The sequence below is a fragment of the Dendrobates tinctorius genome, unplaced genomic scaffold (genome assembly GCF_039654945.1).
Source record: "Dendrobates tinctorius isolate UK_male_01 unplaced genomic scaffold, ASM3965494v1 ptg000165l, whole genome shotgun sequence".
Lineage (NCBI taxonomy): Eukaryota > Metazoa > Chordata > Amphibia > Anura > Dendrobatidae > Dendrobates > Dendrobates tinctorius.
This window is the reverse complement of record NW_027361832.1, coordinates 7637974-7661630: the sequence shown is the minus strand read 5'-3', so window position 1 is coordinate 7661630 and position 23657 is coordinate 7637974. Positions and strand designations below refer to the sequence as shown.

At 45.1% G+C, this 23657-nt stretch overlaps 1 protein-coding gene and 1 long non-coding RNA gene across 4 annotated transcripts in view; one reads left to right on the top strand and one right to left on the bottom strand.

The window, feature by feature from the left end:
• The window catches only part of VPS13B (vacuolar protein sorting 13 homolog B), a 1297298-nt gene that overhangs the window by 1186418 nt on the left and 87223 nt on the right, over nucleotides 1-23657 (top strand). For all 3 annotated transcript variants that reach the window (XM_073550458.1, XM_073550457.1, XM_073550459.1), the window contains exon 49: nucleotides 10402-10603. In XM_073550458.1, the coding sequence (XP_073406559.1) occupies nucleotides 10402-10603 (202 nt within the window). The remainder of the gene's footprint in view (nucleotides 1-10401; nucleotides 10604-23657) is intronic.
• On the bottom strand, nucleotides 13433-20606 carry LOC141053124 (uncharacterized). Its single transcript, XR_012220973.1, has 2 exons — nucleotides 15482-20606; nucleotides 13433-14890 (listed from the first exon to the last, which is right to left on the bottom strand). It is a non-coding gene; the product is annotated as an uncharacterized lncRNA (long non-coding RNA).

Below are 23657 nucleotides of genomic sequence, written 5' to 3'. Positions count from 1 at the left end.
AATACAGTAGGCGAGGGTAGAGCTGGTCGTGCAGCGGTTTGGTCGATCGGTGGTTACTGCAGGTTATAGGCTTGTCGGAAGAGGTGGGTCTTCAGGCTCTTTTTGAAGGTTTCGATGGTAGGTGAGAGTCTGATATGTTGTGGTAGAGAGTTCCAGAGTAGGGGTGATGCGCGAGAGAAATCTTGTATGCGATTGTGGGAAGAGGAGATAAGAGGGGAGTAAAGAAGGAGATCTTGTGAGGATCGGAGGTTGCGTGCAGGAAAGTACCGGGAGACGAGGTCACAGATGTATGGAGGAGACAGGTTGTGGATTGCTTTGTATGTCATGGTTAGGGTTTTGTAATGGAGTCTCTGGGCAATTGGGAGCCAGTGAAGGGATTGACAGAGGGGAGAAGCTGGGGAATAGCGGGGGGACAGGTGGATTAGTCGGGCAGCAGAGTTTAGAATAGATTGGAGGGGTGCGAGAGTGTTTGAGGGGAGGCCACAGAGCATGAGGTTGCAGTAGTCAAGGCGAGAGATGATGAGGGCATGGACTAGGGTTTTTGCAGATTCTTGGGTGAGGAATGAACGGATGCGTGAAATGTTTTTGAGTTGAAGTCGGCAGGAAGTGGAAAGGGTTTGGATATGTGGTTTGAAGGAGAGATCAGCGTCAAGGATTACTCCGAGGCAGCGAGCTTGTGGGACTGGGGAGAGTGGGCAGTCATTTACTGTAATTGATAGGTTCGTAGGGGGGGTCACGTGAGATGGGGGAAAGATGATGAATTCTGTTTTTTCCATGTTGAGTTTCAGATATCTAGTGGAGAAGAAGGATGAAATAGTGGACAGACATTGAGGGATTCTGGTTAGTAGGGAGGTGATATCTGGTCCAGAGATGTAGATCTGTGTGTCATCAGCATAAAGATGATACTGAAAGCCATGAGATTCTATGAGCTGTCCCAGGCCAAAGGTGTAAATAGAGAACAGCAGGGGCCCAAGGACTGAACCTTGTGGGACTCCGACAGATAGGGGGCGAGGTGAGGAGGTGGTGTGTGAGTGGGAGACGCTGAATGTCCGGTCTGTTAGGTATGATGAGATCCAGGAGAGGGCCAAGTCTGTGATGCCGAGGGATGAGAGGGTCTGTAATAATAGGGAATGGTCCACTGTGTCAAAGGCAGCCGACAGGTCCAGGAGGAGGAGGACAGAGTAGTGTCGCTTGCTCTTGGCAGTTAAGAGGTCATTGGTGACCTTAGTAAGGGCAGTTTCAGTGGAGTGGTGTGACCGGAAGCCAGATTGTAAGCGGTCGAAGAGGGAGCAAGAAGAGAGATGGGAGGACAGTTCAAGGTAGACGTGTTGTTCCAGTAGCTTGGAGGCGTATGGGAGAAGTGATATAGGGCGATAGCTAGATACAGAGGATGGGTCAAGAGAGGGCTTTTTGAGGATAGGTGTGATGGAGGCATGTTTAAAGCTTGAGGGGAAAACACCAGTTGTTAGTGACAGGTTGAAGAGATGGGTTAGGGTTGGGATGAAGACTGTGGTGAGGTTTGGGATGAAGTGGGATGGGATCGGGTCGAGTGCACAGGTGGTGAGATGTGATCTTGAGAGTAGAGTGGAGAGTCGATCTTCTGTAATGGTGGAGAAGTTGGTTTTGAAGGTGGAGGGCTGGGAAGTCGGGAGGAAGGGCTCTGGGGGTTGTTGACCAAAACTGTCCCTGATGTTATCAATTTTCTGCTTGAAAAATGAGGCAAAGTCTTCAGCTGAGATGAGTGGGGAGGGAGGAGGTGCTGGGGGGCGGAGGAGAGAATTGAAGGTGTTGAATAACTGTTTAGGGTTGTGAGACAGGGAGGATATGAGAGATGAGAAGTAGGTTTGTTTAGCTGTGGCGAGTGTGGTCTTGAAAGTAGTGAGGGACTGTTTGAATGCGATGAAGTGCTTGTTGGAGTGGGATCTTTTCCATCTGCGCTCAGCAGCCCTGGAAGCTCGCCTCAGCTCTTTGGTCAGGCTGGTGTGCCAGGGCTGTCTGTTGATTTTGCGAGTTTTGGTATGTGTAAGTGGGGCAGCGGATTCCAAAGCTGCAGCTATTGTGGTGTTATATAGAGCGGCAGCGTCATCCGCATTGTGTAAGGAACTTATATCTGTAAGAGGGAGGAGGGATTCAGAGAATGAGTGTAGGTCAAGGTGTTTAAGATTCCTGCGAGGGTGTGAAAGTTTGTGGGGTGGGGATTGTAGACATGGAGTGAAGAGGGAAGAGAATGTGAGCAGGTTGTGGTCAGAGAGAGGAAGAGGTGAGTTAGAGAGGTTAGATAGGGAGCAGAGGCGGGTGAAGATGAGGTCCAGTGTGTGGCCATCTTTGTGGGTGGCTGTAGAAGACCATTGAGTGAGGCCGAAGGAGGAAGTGAGAGATAGAAGTTTAGTGGCAGCTGAGAGGGAAGTGACGATGGGGATGTTGAAGTCGCCCATGATGATAGTAGGGATGTCCGCGGAAAGGAAATGAAGTAACCAGGTGGTGAAGTGGTCAAAGAAGGTGGTGGCTGGCCCTGGGGGGCGGTAGATGACAGCCAGTTGGAGGTTGGAGGGGGAGTAGATGCGCACAGAGTGCACCTCAAAGGAAGGGAGGGTAACAGAGGGTGGCAGTGGGATTGGGGTGAAGGAGCAGGTATCTGACAGGAGAAAACCAACTCCTCCACCATGTTTGCTGCTGGGGCGGGGGGTGTGAGAAAGGTGGAAGCCGCCATACGAAAGTGCAGCAGGAGAGGCTGTGTCAGAAGGGGTGAGCCAGGTTTCGGTGATGGCGAGGAAGGAGAGTTTGGTAGTAACAAAAAGATCATGGATGTAGGAAAGCTTGTTGCAGACAGAGCGAGCGTTCCACAGAGCTCCTGTTAGTGGGACTGGGGAAGCGGGGGCTGGGTGAATGGGTATAAGGTTGGAGAGGTACGGAAGGTTGTGATAGAGTGTGGATGGGAGGTAGAAATGACTGTGGGAATGTGGTGAGGAGGACCAGGATTTGGGGAGATATCGCCAGCAGTGAGAAGGAGCAGAGAAAGTGTTAGCAGGTGGGAGCAGGAGAGGGCATGAGGGGGCTGTCTGTGTTTGGAGACAGAGGATTGTATGTTAAGGAACAGTTTTGAGGAGGAGGTGAGGTGGATGGGGAGGATTGAAGAAGAGATGAACAGTTCCTTACTAGGAGTAGGGATTAGGGGAATTAGCAGAAAGTGAAGGATTATTGGGGTGAAAGTGAAAACAAACAGAAACATTGTTTACAGTGACTGTGTCCAGTTACCTTCAGTTCCCTTCTGGTTTTAATTCTTAAATTAATCTTCACACTTCTAGCACACACTTATAGCAATCACAATGCAGACTGAAGTCTATGCAGACTTGTGCTCTGCAATATATGTACAACTAAGTGCAGTCAGGTGTGAAGCAGAGAGGAGTGGTATCTGCTCATTTTGGTCAGACAATTAAGAGTGGACCAGATGTATATGATCAAGCCAGAGTAAACAAGGTCATAAATAACACTGGGGTAAGCTGGGGTTAGCTGAAAGGCATACCATGTGAATGCTAGGTGCAGAGGCAAGTCTATGTGCAAAGCTGGGTGATGCACTGTGTGTCCTTCATAGACAGACAGCAGGAGAGCAGGAGAGCTGGGTGGATGGACATACCATGTGAATGCTAGGTGCAGAGGCAAGTCTATGTGCAAAGCTGGGTGATGCACTGTGTGTCCTTCATAGACAGACAGCAGGAGAGCAGGAGAGCTGGGTGGATGGACATACCATGTGAATGCTAGGTGCAGAGGCAAGTCTATGTGCAAAGCTGGGTGATGCACTGTGTGTCCTTCATAGACAGACAGCAGGAGAGCAGGAGAGCTGGGTGGATGGACATACCATGTGAATGCTAGGTGCAGAGGCAAGTCTATGTGCAAAGCTGGGTGATGCACTGTGTGTCCTTCATAGACAGACAGCAGGAGAGCAGGAGAGCTGGGTGGATGGACATACCATGTGAATGCTAGGTGCAGAGGCAAGTCTATGTGCAAAGCTGGGTGATGCACTGTGTGTCCTTCATAGACAGACAGCAGGAGAGCAGGAGAGCTGGGTGGATGGACATACCATGTGAATGCTAGGTGCAGAGGCAAGTCTATGTGCAAAGCTGGGTGATGCACTGTGTGTCCTTCATAGACAGACAGCAGGAGAGCAGGAGAGCTGGGTGGATGGACATACCTGTGGAATGAAGCAACTTCACCGGCTTCCACTAACATCACATCTATAGAGCGTCTGATTCTCTCCCGATCTGGTTTGTTGACGGTGCATGACATGTCACACTGATTGACAGCTCGCTCCCCACTGCCTAACTGCAGGGAGCTGGCTATCAATCAGCATGACGACGGCAGTCATGACCGGTCAACAGTGAAGCTGAATCGCAGGCAGGATTGGTCGTTGACCGGTCTGAGCCTGCGTCGTATTGAATGGGAAGGTAGTGTTAGCAACTACCTGACTATTAGTTTTTAGGCCACAGTAAAAAAAAAAAAAAAAATCCTGGACAACACCTGGAAGATAATAATGGAACAAACTTAACAACATATTCTATTACTTAGACCGCATAAATGTAGATGGTCCGTCCGAGTATGTGCACATTGTTTGATAGATTTGCCACATCTTTGGCACACATTAAGACTGTCTTTCTTTATATTATGCCTTGTATACTTTAGAAGATGGCTGTTTATTCTACCCAAGCAAAATGCCTTTATATTCTTAATAACCTAGTTATAAAAGTTTGCTCCCAAAAAATGACACATGAAGTGAAATGTTGCCAAAAATGGTTAAGAAGCGTGCAAACTCACAAAGGAGATCGGGTAGGGTAGTTACCAGGCATTACCGAAAAATTCATCATAATTTTCACCATGAGAGAGGCGTAAACTGCGATAGAAATTTAATCCAGTCCATGGCTAGACGAGTACATATGCTCTGCTGGAACATGGCAGTGAGAGATGCACCGAATTCATTAAGAAGAGGACACCCGTCTAATGAGTTTGGTTCATCTTACTCCCGAAGACTCTTCACAAAGATGAACTTGCAAGATGACAGCCTTGATGTTTGTTTTAACATTTTTAGCCAATTTCTAAGCACTATGTGATAAGGTCTCAAAGGGAACCTTTCTTTACAAAATTACCTATTGTCAGCTGTGTTTAAATAAGGTTTTTGTGTTACATTTATTTAAAAACATAAAAAAGTGAATTTTTTTTAGACCCATACTTTGTCATTTTCGGAATCGTTTACAGGAAGTCTACATATTATTAGAGCCAGAATTTAAATGACTGATCTCACCTGAATGCCATACCTCCCAACTTTTGAAGAAGGGAAAGAGGGGCAAATTTTAGGCCCCGCCACAACTAGTCACACTCATGCCCATACCCCAAACACACCCATTTAGCACTGCTGATCATCCTGACTGGTACTGAGGGCACAGTGGCTGGTACTGTGGGCACACTGACTGGTACTGAGGAAAAGAAAGAACAGAGAGAGAAAAAAGAAAACAGAGAGAGAGGAAAGAAATAAAGAACAGAGAGTGAAGGAAAGAAGGAAATAACAGAGAGAAAGAAAGAGGAGAAAGAAAGAACAGAGAGAGATGGCAAAGAAAGAAAGATGGTACAGAAAGAACAGAGAGAAATAAAAAGAAAGAGAACAGAGAGCGAGAGAGAACAGAGAGCGAAAGAAAGAACAGAGTGAAAGAAAGATTAGAGAGAAAGAAAGAGGGGAAAGAAAGAACAGAGAAAGAAAGAGGGGAAAGAAAGAACATAGCAAAAAGAACAGAGAGAGAGAAAGGGAGAGGGGAAAGAAAGAACAGAGAGAAAGAAAGAGAGGAAAGAAAGAAAGATTAGAGAGAAAGAAAGAGGGGAAAGAAAGAACAGAGAAAGAAAGAGGGGAAAGATAGAACATAGCAAAAGAAAGAACAGAGAGAGAGAAAGGAAGAGGGGAAAGAAAGAAAGATTAGAGAGAAAGAAACAGTGAGAAAGAAAGATTCTATAAAGATAATATAGCAGCCCGGCTCCCATTGTAATGCCCACCTGAGCCTCCCAGTGCAGGACATACCATGATCCACTCACATGGCCGGCATCCCAGAGTCCAAAGTGATGGATCTGAAGCATTCCCTGAAGTGCCTCCATGGTTCCCTCAGAATGTCCTCCCGAAATTACCTCATTTCCGGCCAGCTTCTAGCATGTCGCTTCCGGTGGAACGTCATGTGTGAATTTTAAAGTGCTCTTTGGGGCTCCGCCGTGTACTCCTGTTTCCGCGGGAAAAGTAAGCTCCCGGCCGGGGCAGACTATCAAAATCGGGACTGTCCCGCTGGATCCGGGACAATTCATACACACATGGTTCCGCTTTGTATGCCTCGTACACACACGGTCCTGCTGCGTACACCTCGCACACACACGGCTCCACTCCGTAAACCTCGTACACATGCGGCTCTGCTCCATACACCTTGTACACAGACAGCCACACTCTGTAAACCTTGTACACACATGGCTTCACTCCATAAACCCTGTACACATGCAGCTTTGCTCCATACACTTCGTACACACGCGGTTCTGCTCCATACACCTCGTACATACGCGGCTCTGCTCCGTAAACACACGGCTCAGCTCCGCACACTTTGTACAGACAGGGCTCTGTTCCGTACACCTCCTACACACGCGGCTCTGCTCCGTACACCTCCAATACACGCGGCTCCGCTCCGCAGACCTTGTACACATGCGGCTCTGCTCCGTAGCCCTCGTACACATGCGGCTCTACTCCGTACACCTCGTACACACGCAGCCACGCTCTGTAAACCGTGTACACACACATGGCTTCACTCTGTAAACCTTGTACACATGCTTCTTTGCTCCATACACTTCGTACACACGCGGTTCTGCTCCATACACCTCGTACACACGCGGCTCAGCTCCTCATACTTTGTACACATAGGGCTCCGTTACATACACCTCGTACAAACACGACTCCGCTCTGTACACCTCGTACACACGCTGCTCTGCTCTGTACACCTCGTACACACGGCTCCGCTCCGTACACCTCGTACACGTGCGGCTCTGCTCCGTACACCTCGTACACGTGCGGCTCTGCTCCGTACACTTCATACACGTGCGGCTCTGCTCCGTACACCTCGTACACGTGCGGTTCTGCTCCGTACACCTCGCACACGTGCGGCTCTGCTCCGTACACCTCGCACACGTGCGGCTCTGCTCCGTACACCTCGCACACGTGCGGCTCTGCTCCGTACACCTCGCACACGTGCGGCTCTGCTCCGTACACCTCGCACACGTGCGGCTCTGCTCCGTACACCTCGCACACACACAACTCTGCTACATCCACACTATAAACCCCTCCTGACCCCACACATAAACTTCACCTCAACAAGCACCTTGACAACCAGCACAGCAGAGTCCTTCAGACACTCAGGGCTGTGCGCACAGGACCTGTGATGAGGTCACAGGAGGGGAGGAGTCAGGGGGGTCACATGATCAGGGGCTTCGGACGCCCCTGATCATGTGACCCCCTGACTCCTCCCCTCCTGTGACCTCATCACAGGTCCTGTGCGCACTGAACAGCCCAGTGATCGGCGATGTCATTGCTGGGACTCATCACTGTGGGGCTGTCTGGGAGGGCGTGCGGCTCAGTGAAATGCAGGAAAAATAAGCTACCGCCCGGGACAGCGGGACATGCAATCAAAAACGTGACTGTCCCACCAAATCCAGGCCGGTTGGGAGCTTTGGAATACACAGGGTCGGACTGGGGTGGCCCACAGGGTAAATTAACTCTAGGGGTCCACCCTACAGCTATATGCAAATACCTGTTGGCCGTTGTACCCGTTATAGTAGCACATCAACAGTAAATCACATTCTGCGGCCACCGTAACTGGGATGTACAATTATTGTAGTTTCCATTAAAGAGCTTCTTTGGTTAAAACAAACGAACCATGAGCTCCACAGGATAAGTGATAACTTATTGATCGTTTAGGTCTGACCATTGGAAACCGCACTGATCGAAATAATGGTGAAGTTTTATTTCTGAAAGGACACTTATCCCCATTTTAAAATGGAGTGGCAGGTGGGGGTGTCTGACCGAAGCTCTATTCATTCTCTTTGGGGCTTCCAGAAAAAAATAGAGCAGCCCTTGCAGCCACTGAGAGAATGAATGGATCGCTCCACATGCCGCTCCAGTCTAAAGGGGGTAAAAGCTGCACATTCTGCCTGTTGGGTCCCAGCATTAAGACCTCCAATTATCAATACTTTGTCACTTATCCTATGGAGAGGTGATTACTTTTTTTAATTGGAGAACCCCTGTAATTGCATCTTGTTCCAAGTATTTAATCACTAATGGAAATAAAGAATCTTCTCCTAATTAATATCAGAGCGCGCAAATGACCGCCATACAAATCCACTATACCAAGACCAATACTACCACATACAAGGGAGAAATACCACCACGCCATGACCAGACCACATATTACCACCACATAGTGACCAAATAATACTACATACTGTACAAAGGAAAAATACCATCACACCATGAGCGGACCACATAGTGACTAAATAATACCACATGCAAGGGACAAATAATGCCCCACTGTGACCAGACCACAAATTACCACCCTGTAGTAACCAAATACTGCATTACTGATCATGAATACAAACCACAATACTAAAACTGTTATTACCACCAGTGACAATATACACAAGAGCTCTGTATAGAGCAGACAGTGTATAGTGTAAGTGTACAGGTAATACAGTGATCACCAATGACATTATACACAGGAGCTCTGTGTATAGTGTGCAGGTAATGAAGTGATCACCAGTGATGTCTCTTGGCGAAGTCCTTCATCTTCAATTTTCTTGTTCATCTGGCACAGACCGCCATCACTTCTTTCATTCAGGACTCGTCTCTGCCGAAAATAGCAAACAGTCATCAATAGCTGATTGCTTCTAGAGCACATTCCCCACTTATTCCCCAACTTCTTCACTACGCCAAATGAAGGAAAAAAGAAACGTAGGACCTCATAGAAAACAGTCTAATTAAAAGTAAATGATATTACAGCAGTAATGATATCCCTAATTGGACCGTAAAGTATTTATGTTCTTCACTTGCCACCATAAACTAATAATGTGTGCTTCTCATTCTGGCCCCAAACAGTAATTAAGTCCCTCATTCTGGCCCCTTTTATTTAATAATGTGCCCCAGCCTTGTTCAGCCTGGCCCCCTATGTCCCTGGTCCAGCCTGGCCTCCCATGTCCCTTGTCCTTGCCCACATATGTGCATCCTGGCCCCCATATGTGCTTCCTGCCTCCCATATATCCATCCTGGCCCCCATAGGTCCCTTGTCCTGGCCCCCATATGTGTATTCTGGCCCCCATATGTCCCTTGTCCTGGCCCCCGCATATGTGCATCCTGGCCCCCATATGTGCATTCTGCCCCCCCCCCCATATGTGCATCCTGGCTCCCATATGTCCCTTGTCCTGGTTCCCGTATGTCCCTTGTCCTGGCCTCCATATATCCATCCTGGCCCCCATATGTCCCTTGTCCTGGCCGCCATTTGTGCATCCTGCCCTCCCATAAATCCATCCTGGCCCCAATATTTGCATACTGACCCCCCCATGTATGTAGGCCCCCCCTCCCCTAATATATCGTACCTGCCACTTTTCCCCATACCATGCTGCATGCACAGAAGTAAAAAAAAAAAATCTGCCTGTGCTCCTGCGCCACACCGTGTCCTCTTCTTGATCTAGTGTGCTCATGTTAAAATGGCCGCCGACCTAGCATAGGCGGCAGGCGTGAGTGTGTCCATTGCAGGCGGCACAAGACTGTCACATCATACACCGGTGATGTCCGACTTACAATTGTCAGCATTCATTGTGACGTGCGACGCGGCGATTCAGGTAATGAACGCGGACACCCCTGAATATATTCTTGCACTTTTAAAGGGCACGCTCCGCTAAAAACCGAAGGGACCCTTTGCTCCCCTATCTCTTGTCCACAGCAAGGACCCACCTGGGATTTCCCCAATACCCCGCCAGGCCAGTCCAACACTGTGAATACACATCTGAATACACTGGATCCGCAATAGGCGGTTACAGCTCTTCCTGCTTCCCTTCCTTTCCCTTTACAGTGACCTTTGCACACACTTATTAGACACATTACCGAAAATGTAAAAAAATAAAAATTAAAACAAAAACACTCGGTAATTTTCTGATGATTGCTTCCCTTTCAGTCACGTTTCTTTAGCTTCTTGATGCATAGTCAGTCTGCTCGTATACATTTGTCATGTCAGCCTGATTGTTAGTATGCCTCTGAATAGTTTTAGTTTGCAAATTGTGAACTAGTTTATGTTGCAACATGTAGGAACGTTTTGCTATTGAATTATTTTCTGTTCTTTTCAGTGGGGAGCAGTTAGCCCAGTGGGATAGCCCCATGCGGGTTAAGCTTTCCCTGTGGAAGCCTCACCTGAAGACGCTGCTGATTGAGCTGCTCCCCTGGGCTCTTCTAATCAACCAATCTCGATGGGATCTTTGGCTTTTTGAGGGTGAGGACATAGTTCTTCAAATTCCTGCAGGAAAGACCATCATCCCTCCTAACTTCAAGGTAATAAAAAAAATGCTTACAACATTCTCTAGTCTAAGACTGCAGCCTGTGACTTTGTGTTGTCTAATTTTTGCTCATCAAAACAATCAAACTTGAGCATGTCATTGCCTTGGAGAACTCATAGTTAGATCCGAGACCCTCCTGACTTGGGTAGAGAACATGCACCAGGGATAGATAACTTGTGCAGCCACACATGGAACCAAGAGTAAGAGGGTCCTTATGTTTTTTTTACACTGTCTGTGTCCGCCAGTGATATTCATTATTGCAGTTCTCACATTGTGCAAGACAACCTATTTTTAATGCTTAATTGCCCTGGTTCTCAGGTGCTAGTCACTTTGTACATGTATTTCATATAGGGCAAGGGGAACAGAGCTGTGTCATATGTAGGATTGTGGGAAAGCATACAAGTATAACTTGTATTTTATGCATTTAAATTCTTCCTTATTCTGTGCTTATGAGTCCAGTGGGCGGAGCTTTGCAGTGATTGACAGCCTACTGTGTGTGTTTGTATTTAGCAGTAGTTGTCAATCAGTGAGTAGGAAGAAATATTCACTGATCGACAACTACTAAAACCCAATGTCACGTACTATCTGTCCCTTTAATCCTGGAAATGAGAACCTCAGAATTTTGTTTTTACAAGGAGATGCTAAATCTTCACACCACCTTTTACTCTGCTATGTGATTGATGAAGAATATGAGACTATTGATGGAGAGTATGAAACTTTCTTGTTATCGATATTATGATACATTTAATATACCGTATGTTGTTATAATAATCCCCATTGAACATTAGTTGTCAGTGAAAGTTTATAGGGTCACCCTAGCTGTTATTGTGATATGTAAATATTCTTTCTTATTACCTTTTTCCCGTTCCATCATTCAAAAAATCCATTTTTTTTAACTGAATGTTTTCTCACATAACTGCATGAATGTGCTCAGCTCCTCCAGCTCTATAACCTGCTGTCTGCCGCTTGCACTGCTGTCACATGCCAACTAGACATGCAGGGCCAAACATGTCTAGTGGGAATGTGGCCGGAAGTATGTAAATCTCATACTTGCAGTATGACCTTCCGTTTCCGGCACTGTCAGTATTAGGCCTGTTTCACATTTCCGTTTGTTGCCATCAGTCAAAATCCGCCGTTTTGCAAAAAAACCGAATCTGCTATATGTTTTTTTTTTGTTTTTTTTTTGGAGGATCCGTTTTTTTTCCCATTGACTTGCATTAGCGGCAGATTTTGACTGATGGTCATCCGTTGGATCCGCTTTTTGACGGATCCGCCAAAATTTTGGCGTCCGCTGACTTGAGTGGATGGACAATGAAACGTTTTTTGTCTGCATCAAAATAGCGGATAGCAACGGATCCACCGCTATCCGCCATTCGTTATAATGGTTGCCTATGGGCGGCGGATCCGTTGCCAACCATTTTTTGAGGGAATCCGGCAACGGATCCGCTTTTTGACACTGAGTATGCCCGGAAGAATTTCCTTGCCAGAAATTTAACCCCAAATTCCGTTGTGGCGGCAGAAAAATCTCTCTCTCTCCTCGTGTTCCTTTAAATTTCCACCACTAGCTTGATAATGCGGATTCGTCAAAAAAACAGATCCGGTGACCTCCGTTTGTGCCACAACGGAAACGGATCCGTTTTTTCACATACTGGCGGATATACACTGACGTCAAAAAACGGAAATGTGAAAAAGGCCTTAGCGATGTGGGAATTCACAAGTCTGCAGTCACATAGAGTGACTGCAGACTTGTACAATAAGGCCTGTCAACCCCTTTAAGGACGTGTCATGAATATAAAAGTATATGGCAACCCCTTTACCATCTCCAGTATATTTTGGATGCCCCCTTGTATTAAATTAATGGTTACTAGTAAAACTGTAGGAAAACACGCTGTTTTGTTTCCCTGCACTTATGCAATACTCTTGACATTCGGGAATTCACCCTTCCATGATCTTGCCGGCAGACATATAATTTAGTGCACAGAGTAATGGGCTGCAGTTATGGTAAGCAGCTTCTCTGCAAAACAGAAATCCCTTTTGGGACTTTTAAATCTGCCATTTTGGCTGAATAATATGACAACAAAGCAGTCACTTAGTGCTCCATTAAAAATTATCAGTCTACCAATCAATTGTCAAGGAGATCAGGCTTACAGGGGCTTGTAATTATTCCCAGACATTTGTATAGGGTAACTGCTCAGGAGCTACTGAAAGAGTGGAAAGATATCTCTATCTGCGTCCTGCACAGGGTGTCTTGAGGTCCTGACCCTTATAGGTCAGGGGTGAGGTCGTGGTCAGGAGACTGCTTTTATTTATTATTATTTTCCTCTTTTTTGCAGCATCAGACAGCTTACTATAGCTTTGAAATGGATACGCATTTATACCCCCTTATCTATTCTTGTTTATGATCACTTTTAAGAACCATTATATAACATTTGCATCTCAAATTATGTTCCTTTGAAAACTCTTAAGTTCCTCCTCATTTTTCCCGTTATTGGAAAGAGTCTGTGTTTAGTAGCAGAGATGCTGAGCCGGATTACAGAAAGCTGAGCGTGTCCAATCACTCCTCTATGTAGTCTGTGACCAGTACAACATAAGTGTAGGCATTTACAGTGTGACTGACAGCTGATTATATAGGGCTTCTTCTGTGTTAGGTGTAAGTCCCAGCATGTATAGTGCTGGCAAGCTTCAAATCCCAGGTACTTGCTCACTGCTGTCGGGATCCCTCAGATTACTCTTTCATCTGAAGGACCGATGTTCTTAGGTGTGAAGCATCATATGTCTCTAATTAAATCAGCTCCATCGAGAAGAACTATACAAACACCAGCTGTATGGTACAACTCAGGATGCCTCCAAGACGCCTCTGGCTTATCAGTTAGGCTTCCGTCTTTTATAGTAAAGAATTTAAACATTTACAGACATGCGCAGTACAAATGATTTTACAACTTGTTTTCGACAAAGAAAGTCATTTAGGCGAAAAAGCAGAGGTATTTGACCTTGGTTCACAAGGGAGATGTCTGAGACATCTCCTCGAAGAACAGATAAGGTTTTAAACAAGAGAATGCAACATAGACAGAACTCAATTTAACTCCTTCAGTTCCTATCATTCCCCCCTTTGACATCTTCATTTTCCACAATCTGGAACACTGGATCCTGCAACAACAGCGGATAGTGGCTCGTTCACCAGGTACTATCCCAGGCCGACGGGTTGCCCAAGGGAGACAGGTCTTCTACCTTCTCCATCCCCCAGATACTGAAGCCACGTCCATCATTGCAAGAGTACGCTCCTTCATGCCAGAAATGAGATGTCAATCTAGGACTCAAAGGAATAATAGTTAAATTCTTGTTGTTTACAGTCAAACTTCCTTATCTATTTCTACATCTTTTCTTGCATACAGAGATACACCAAAAAACAAGTTTCAATAGCACATATATTACGAAGATACAAACAACAATACGTAATAGACTTAGTATAATCCCAGTTATCCAGCCTCCAATACCCTTAAACCAATTAGCTGGATTAAGAAAGGAGAATGTATCTGACCACCAACTATCCTTAGTACGATCATTGTCTTTATCGTACTGATCTCTAAGTTTTTGAACATCCTCTATTTTTGATCTTAACTTTAAACTACTGTTGGGATCTATATAATGACAGCAAGCTGGTCCGATGACTTGACACCTCCTTGCGCTGCAGTTAAATAATCTAATACTATGGTATGCTGATTAGTGGCTATGATGAGCTGATTTTGGACAGCAACGGTGGTGTTCAATATATCCAATATATCCCATATTTGGTCATCTAAGTAATCTGTAGCCCTGACTAATTTATCTCACATTTGAGTAATCATAGGATAAATAAAAATAGAGCTGACAATTTTATTAGCCACACTCATCTGCACTATATGTGGTCTCCCAGAGAGGCGAGGTGTATTGTCAGCAGCTCTTTTGTACAACGTGTGTTTAGGTATGCTCTGAGTACTCAACTGGTCATTCGGAATAACAAAGGTAGCTGGAGTCAAACGACCCAGAGTACAAGCACCTTTTACCCCTACTGGCAACCATTTATATGCATTGTCTCCACATACCCAGAACATGTCACTAGGTAGGTCCCATAGGGCTGAATGTTGTAATACCAGTCTATGAACTAAATCTATGAACGCAGATACATTCTGAACCATACACCAATTTGGAAGTTGTCCTAAAGGGCTACAATACCCTACATCGGGATTTCCACAGGTGGGAGTTCCTTTCTCATATCCAGATGACTCGTTGCAAGGTATATTACCTGAAATATTAAAACAAGTTTCATTATTGCCTTGGGGAAATAAATTGGAATACTCCCAGGACGTGTTATGCAACCTTCTTTCTAGCAGTATTGGTTTGAAGGCATCAGTAGAGTGGGAAGTTACATTAAAACTAACTTGTAGGCCATACATTGGAATTTGCCCCAGGTAGGTTAATCGAGTTCTATTCCTGGGTACCCAAGCCCCCCCTTTATATGCCAGATATTGAAGGTATGTATTACTTCCTGAAAGATTACCCTGCCACCAAGGGTATCCTACCCATCCCACAATAGGTATTCCAACAGTTGTGTTCCATAACTTCACATTATTTGTGGCCTTATTAGCAAGTGTATCAGAACAACTGGTCCAGGCAAATAATTCCTCGGGTGGCACAGGAATAACAAGGAACGGAATACTAGTGGCTGATACTGGTGAATGTGTGCAGATCCAGCAAATGATTTGACCAATCATTCAGTAATTTTTCATGATGTTGTATAAACTTATTATTCAAGGACATTGGAGCATTTAGACTGTCCCACGCAGCTACCATTATTACAGATAATGCAACAAAACCAAACCAAAACATTATGCACTCTTATGCTTTGTTAACTCCTGTGGCTAGTTTGCAATGCGATGCGTGGATCCAGGTTGGTCGTCCTTCCAACTTAACAGAAGTAGGCGTTGTCAGGAGTACTTGGTAAGGTCCTTGACATCGGGGTTCAAGGGTCTTTCTGGAGTGTTTCTTGACATATACGTAATCACCAGGTTGTAGACAGTGAGTTCCTTCCACACTATCTGGATCTGGAATGGAAGAGAAAACTAGAGAATGCATTTGAGTTAAATGCTTTTGCAACTGGATTACATAACTTGTCAAATTATCCACATTAAGTGTTAAGACCTGTGGGTAGTACAACCCTGTGTTCGGTGGTCTTCCAAACAGTATCTCGAAGGGTGACAGTTTAGCTTTCCCCGTGGGTGTGTACCTTACTGAGAATAATGCTAATGGGAGACACTCTGGCCATGGTTTATGGGTTTGTTCCATGGTTTTCTGTATTTTCAATTTCAGTGTCCCGTTCATTCTCTCTACCTTCCCTGAACTCTGTGGGTGGTAGGGTGTATGAAATGCTTGTTCTACACCTATCATTTGCATTACATTTTGCATTACCTCAGCAGTAAAGTGTGTACCTCTGTCTGATTCAATTGTTTCATGGACACCGAATCGTGGTACTAGTTCCATCACCAGTTTCTTTGCAGTGGCTCGAGCTGTAGCCGTTTTCACCGGGTAGGCCTCTGGCCATCCAGAGAAGAGATCTACACATACTAGGATATTTGCATACACTCCTACCTTGGTAGCTGTATGTCGTCAATCTGCCGTCTCTGAAACGGGTAGAGAGGCCTAGGTGTCGCTTTCTTAGGGACTTTTACTGTTTTACCTGGGTTGTGCTGTGCACAGATGAGGCATGATTGTACAAGTTTCGCGGCTGCGCAACTGAAGCCAGGAGCGATCCAGAAGGCATCTACCATGGCACACATGTGACTTTTTGAGGTGTGATTGGGGCCATGTGCTGCTTGCGCCATGATTGGGAACAGGGACTTTGGTGGGCACATTTTATCCTTATTCTCCCATACTCCATTTGAGTTCAGCTCAGCTCCCAGTCTCCCCCGGTGTACCTTCTCTGTTTGGGCAGCCTTTTGCTGGAGGGATTTCAGGACATCTAGACCCAATGTGGCTGGAATACGCTGACTCCCCGCCACCGTCCACTGCTCTCTCTAGGCCGCCTTGTGCTATTTTAGCAGCCTCGTTCGCCCTTCTATTGCCCTCTACCTCCACGGAGTCACCTTTGTGTGTGCTTTTACCTTGACAATGCCAACCTGGACTGGTAACATCAATGCCTCCATCAATTGTTTCACCAGCTCTGCATTTTTAATGGGCTTCGAATCTGTGAAAATATTAGCGACTTTACCTGCAGCGGCTCTACACGCCTCAGTGAGTGCCTTCAACTCTGCCTCCTGCGCCGACATGTGAGGAGAGAGTGGTTCCGCTCGGATTACCTCATGTGAGGATACTACTGCATATCCAGTGTAGAATCGTCCATCCTGGTGGTATCTGGGGCCATCTACAAAAAAGAAACTCAAAGTCTGCATTAGGAACAGGTTTTTCATGAATGTGTGCAAACCCAACTGTCTCCTGACTCATCAGTTCTATGCAGACATGTTCATGCGTCATGTCAAAGTATCCTTCCTCACTTGCCAATACGGTCACCAATTCCCCCTTTTCTGAATCCATAGGCAGGAGGGTGGCTGGATTCAGAACGTTACATCTTTTGAGGAGTGACATACTCAGGAATTAGTCGAGCACACTCAAGTCGGAGCTGTCTGGCCATAGACAGATGTTTTGGTTGAACTTGTAGGAGTATGGCATGGATGTCATGTGGGGAATAGATTGTCAAAAGAAACGTCAGTGTCATCTCACATGCCTTTCCTATTACGTCTCCACTTTTTTCCTTGTGCTCCAGCATACATGACAGGTCGTTTTATTATCCTTGTTTGCTCAATTTCTTTAGCTACCTTAAGGAGGTCTTTCGGATCTACATGTCTCCATTCAGGTCTGGCTGTCTGTACTGCGTCTCGTAAGTCTTTGTTCATACCGTCAATGAATGCATCCACCAGTATTCTAACATCAAGTGGGTTTATGCAAATGTACCCCATGTCTGCCCATTTCAGCTGTAACCGTCCAAGGTATATCTCTACTCTCTCTCCTCTTTGCTGTGTCACATTAGTCAGGAGTACAGACTGCTCTGATTGTTCCACTGCAGCCCATTGTCTTAGTGACTCACAGTACGTCTCCCCAGATCGTGCAGATTTATCATCCATGCCCCAAGCCTGATTCTTTGTCACATCTGTGTGTCTTAATTATATGATCTAGTGCGTCACCTGCCTTTAAACTCACCAACCTCTCTAGGTCTGCCCAGGTACACTTATATGTTTGCTGTACTTTCTTTATGTGTCTGTAAAACGGGAATGGTTGGTCTTCAGGGGCAGGCAGCTGCTTCAGCAAAGCTAGCTGGTCAGAGGGGCTCCAGGGATAATACACCTGCATCTTTCTTATTCTAGTCACACTTCTAGGTCCTGATGGGGTTGGCCGTCTGATGTCTACTGTCAGCTTACTCCTCAAGGGCCAATGTCCCCACTACCCACTATCCACACTATCATGTCAGCTTCTTATGATCTTGTCTGGATAGGATTTAGTGCAATTCTCTTAGGTCAGTAGCACAGGTCACACAAGTAGCTATTCAGTCTGGGTTTGTCTGAGTCTGACCACAGTGTTTACAAGTCCATCTGTTTTGTCTGGGTCTCTGGTTACACTTTGTCAATCAAACATTCATAATACACCTTCCACACTGCTGCACATTCTCAAGCATCATTTATTCACTTGCTATTTTCTTCCCTTGTCTGTGCCTTTTTGTACATCCAAACATTCACACTCTGGTATTTTTGCCTTTTTCAATATTTGTCCCACTTGTTTTACTGCTTCCTTCCTTCTCTGTCTCTTGTAATTTGACACAATTTGCTATACAAATCAATCACACAACTAGAAGCAGGTTCAAACACATTAATGACCAAGCAATCACTTACAATTCCCTTCTAAATTAGGCACCATATCTTACTTTTAACTTCCAATCTTCAATTAAGTACTGTTGCTTTAAAATGCACAAATCTTTCAGCGCGTACCTTACGGATAGAATTACAGAGAATTTTGAGCACAGCTCACACTCAGCAGAGATAAGAGCGAAGGGAGAAGAAAAACTACGCAGCGGTATCATTCCCCCCTCCCATCAGAATGCAGCGTCGTCCTTCACAGAATTCTGTAGTTCTTTAGACTTATCAAAATCAATTTCTACAAAGAAACTCAAAATCACGGGATTTCACTGTAAGAGCAGATAACTGTATAATGAGATTAACCATGCCTTGCCCTTTTTCTGGCCAAATGCATTCAGGAAACTTTACAATATAATGCCACATATAACACGAACTATATCATTACTCAATTCATTCAGTCTCAGATGTAGATTTGAAATATCTATAACGCATCTGTCCGGGATTCCACCACAACTAGAAAGGTCACAAATCTCTTGACACAAAAATGATGTGTGATGATTCATTCATACGTGCTCATTCACTGATTTTTTTTTTTTTTTTTTTTACTCAATTACTCATCTTTCATCTTATTCAGAGGTTCTCATAGACATATATACAAGGATTCACACAGCCTGCCTATCTTGCACTTTGGATTTGATTAATACTTTTTCCAGGTTCTTTGCTGCACTACTTCCATATCTATCCTCAATTATATCACATAACCGATTTCCTTCTTCAGGTGTCTTTCCCTGACTGTTCCCCATCTTATCTTTTATTCTTATCCTGTCTCTCTTGTTGTCTTCCTGTTAGTCCCCTGCCTTAGGTGGTGTATTGGGTAAGCTCAAGACTAGGCTCTACTATACCTCGTTACCTTCTTCCTAAGGTGCTAACAGGCTAAATGGAGTGTCTGTTCCTCGGTGTACTACGTGTTTCGTGTACTTATATGCTATGTAGCATCCGAACAGAAATACTCCCACAACACACAGGATTGTAAATAAAGTGTCCATCTACTGGGGTTCTTCAGTCATATCCTGTCACAGGCTCATTTCACGGTCCTGTGCTCATTCGGTCACACTCTTATCTGTCACAAGGTTTATTCGTAAAGGGTGTTGATTTAAGCTTAGGCGGTGACCTCCCCGGAAGGACGCTGTCACATGACCCAGTTAGGCAATATCACCACTCTTTGAACGAATACCTACTGTGCAGCTTATTTTTCTACTTTCCACAACCTTTCAAATCAAAGTAGCCATTCAACAACCTCCTCTATTCCTAGTGCGGAACCGTCTATTGTGAAAAACTTGTCCGTCCGGGTTGCGCAGTATGAACTGTTCACCCAGCCTTATATTCCATAATGTCAGACCTCTCCCATTTTGATTTGCATCAGCTCTTTTTCTAAAAATAGCTGTGCACACACAGAACCTACAGTAACCTCTCATTCGAGCAGAAATTACATATGCGTGTCACACCCGATTTCCTCAGAGTTCTTATATGGACCTGATTTTACGGCCCCCTCCTCTACTAGATTCCCCTTTATACGGACCTTAGTTATAATGATAGATTATGAAGAGCAGAGAAGAGAAAAATTGATCTCTTACCTGGCCAGGTGTTTAGGTCTGCTGTTCACAATTTCATCAGTAACTGGAGTGGTCTGTAGATCGGGTAGTCTTGGAGAGGTGCCTATATCAGGTCCCTGTTTCAGGCGCCAGGAAACTGTCGGGATCCCTCAGATTACTCTTTCATCTGAAGGACCGATGTTCTTAGGTGTGAAGCATCATATGTCTCTAATTAAATCAGCTCCATCGAGAAGAACTATACAAACACCAGCTGTATGGTACAACTCAGGATGCCTCCAAGACGCCTCTGGCTTATCAGTTAGGCTTCCGTCTTTTATAGTAAAGAATTTAAACATTTACAGACATGCGCAGTACAAATGATTTTACAACTTGTTTTCGACAAAGAAAGTCATTTAGGCGAAAAAGCAGAGGTATTTGACCTTGGTTCACAAGGGAGATGTCTGAGACATCTCCTCGAAGAACAGATAAGGTTTTAAACAAGAGAATGCAACATAGACAGAACTCAATTTAACTCCTTCAGTTCCTATCACTGCATTTGTGTTAATGGCAAGTAACTGTGACTTGTCTCAGTAGTGTTTGAGGCCCAAATGATTTCTGCTTCTTACTTATGTAGCATCCTGCGATGGTGTCAGTACATAGCTTTAGGTTTTATTATTTTATTATTCAGGCTTTATTATTTTATGTGGGCCAAATATTTTGATCAAGAAGGGATTGTCATAGTAGTGGATAACCCCTTTTATATATTGCAGTCATCATATTATACAGCACTGTGTACTTACAGTTGCTCATTTTGCCTTTCTACCCAGCTAATTCTTCTCTTTTCCAATTAGTGACATCACGTGATTAACAACTGACTATGAATCCTTCTAAGCTCTTTGTAGAAACAGGAGGTCAATTTTCCCTGTATGACTCAAGAGTCACTGCAAAAGTTCCTGGCAGGGCGGAGGGAGCAGCTGGGTCGGGAGTTGAAGATGGTGATGGGCAGTCCGGCTCTTTTTGGTGATCCAGTTCTGATGGCTCGGCTCACCAAAAAGAGTCGCCTCTTTTTGGATCCTAAATGGATCCCTATTAAACAAGTGTTCACGCGTCCAAAACCCCGCCCACCTATGGCAACAACTCCGCCTACTTGCTAGTAACCAATTAAATTGATGGATGGAGTTTTGGTCAGGTGGACGGAGCTGCGTCCCTTTAACACTGGGATTTAACTCCCAGTGAGAGCCATTCAGAGAATTTAGTGATTCTCACTGGGGTTCCGACTCCCATCGTTCAAAGCAGGGTGCCGGCTCTTTATAACAGATTGTTCACGAACAACCCTTCACTAGTTGAAGAGGAGAATGACTCATGCATGGACAAGAGACTTCCTGTTGTTACATAGAACAGAGAAAAGAGAAGAATTAACTGAATAAAAAGGCAAAATGAGCAATTGTAAGTACACAGTGCTGTATAATATGATGACTGCAATATATTAGGAGCATGAAAACTTTGATGGGAGGAAGGGTGCTTCCTTTAATACAAAGTTAGAACCGCTTCTTACATCACGGCATCTGCGGCTCTTCATTTGATTAGCACGATGTCATCAATGCACCGTGATGCACATGTGACAATGCGCCAAGACGGCTAATCAAACGAAGAGCTGCGTATTCCGTCAGTTAAGACGCAGTTCTCATGTCATATGCGGCCACAGGTTACCGTTGCTTATGATGGTTGTGCAAATCCATTTGGACCAACTCTACTTACAATGTAAGGAAAAACTTAAATAAATTAATTTGTATTTCCTGGAGGATAGAAGGCAAAATATGTTAAAGGTTTAAAGTACGGTTTAGGAGGGGGGTTTTAATAAGAAACTAAACCCAAGAATTAGGAGATTGAGTCTGAAGTTGGTGGGTGAGTAGTAGATGCTTGGGACAATCTCCCAGCAGATGTGGCTGGAAAATCAATGTGAGGCACAAAAAATACTGACGGGCAAAGCACTCAATCTTGAAATCTTCTCTTCACTGCTGTGCAACCTAAACAATAAAAACATTTGGAGTTTAAGGAACGTGTATAGTCAGACAATACTAGTTCTAAAAACATTTAATATGAAAAGGTGGGAGTCCGACCTCGAGGTAGATATACAGACTGAGCAATGGGACAGGGCTATAAAAAGTACTTACAAATCAAATGTATCAATGGCTCTGATTACACGGTGTTACTACACACCCATCAGGCTGTCTCACGTTAATCAGGAACATTCTCCCCCATGCTGAGGAGAATGCAGGCAACAAGGTAACTAACCTTTTTCATTTATTCTGGTGTTGTCCAAAAATAAAAAAATCTTTGGTTACAGGTTTCACACCATATTAACTCCTCAGTAAGCTTTGTACTGACTCTCTAGAAAGCTCTACTTTCTCTAGATATGGAACAACTGGACTTCTCAGCTAAATACGTTATCATACATATCCACCTAGTTGTTAAAAACACTTTGTCATACTGATGGAAAAGGCCTGACCCACCAAAATCCTCGGATATCGTGGAAAAAATCCACCAACATATTGCTGTAGAGTGGAGGTCAGCAATAATAATATCCACAATTATACTAAGAAATGGAAGATCTGGAATAGCAAATTCCGACAGGTTTAAACTCCAGCTCTAATAAGAGGTTGGTCTGAATTGCCATTTTATGTCTCCTTCATTCATGTATTATCTCTTGTTATGAATCTCTCTAATTGCAAAACAGTTTTTGTCTGTTAAAGACTGTCATAAGGGTTCTCTAGTTTTCATGACCCTTTTCTCTGTCCATTGTTAACCTTTCCCTTTAATAAATAATAATTCTAATAAAAAATTCAATGAAAACATTTAAAAAGGAAAATCAATGTGAGTGATAGTCAGTCTGCCCGGTATACGCAAATACTAAGATGTCAAAAAATAATACAAAGGCGCTAGAGGGATTGTGCAGTCAGGATATGCCATCATTCTTTTACTTTTCTACCTTGCCCATTTACGAGGCTCGCTTCCAACAAGGCTGACCATGGACACAGGTAATATGTCACTGATAGTGATGAGCGCAAGTGCTCGTTACTCGAGTTTGCCGCGGGTGCTTGGGTATGCACCGAGTAGCGCGGGAGCTCGAGTGAGGTGATGGCGTCCCCACTGCCTCATGTTTCGCCGCCGTTAAGCTGCAGAAATTTTACGGACATGTCAGGCTGTCCCCATGTTTTGTTGCTGTCCCAACAGCCGCAAAATATGCAGTTGCGAAACATGCAGCCCCGGGGACATGAACATCTCAGTCGAGCACCCGCGCTACTCAGTGCACACCCGAGCACCCGCGCTACTCGGTGCACACCCGAGCACCCGCGCTATTAGGTGCGCACCCGCGCTCCTTGGTGCACACCCGAGCACCCGCGCTACTCAGTGCACACCCGAGCACCCGCGCTACTCAGTGCACACCCGAGCACCCGCGCTACTCAGTGCACACCCGAGCACCCGCGCTACTCAGTGCACACCCGAGCACCCGCGCTACTCAGTGCACACCCGAGTACCCGCGCTACTCAGTGCACACCCGAGCACCCGCGCTACT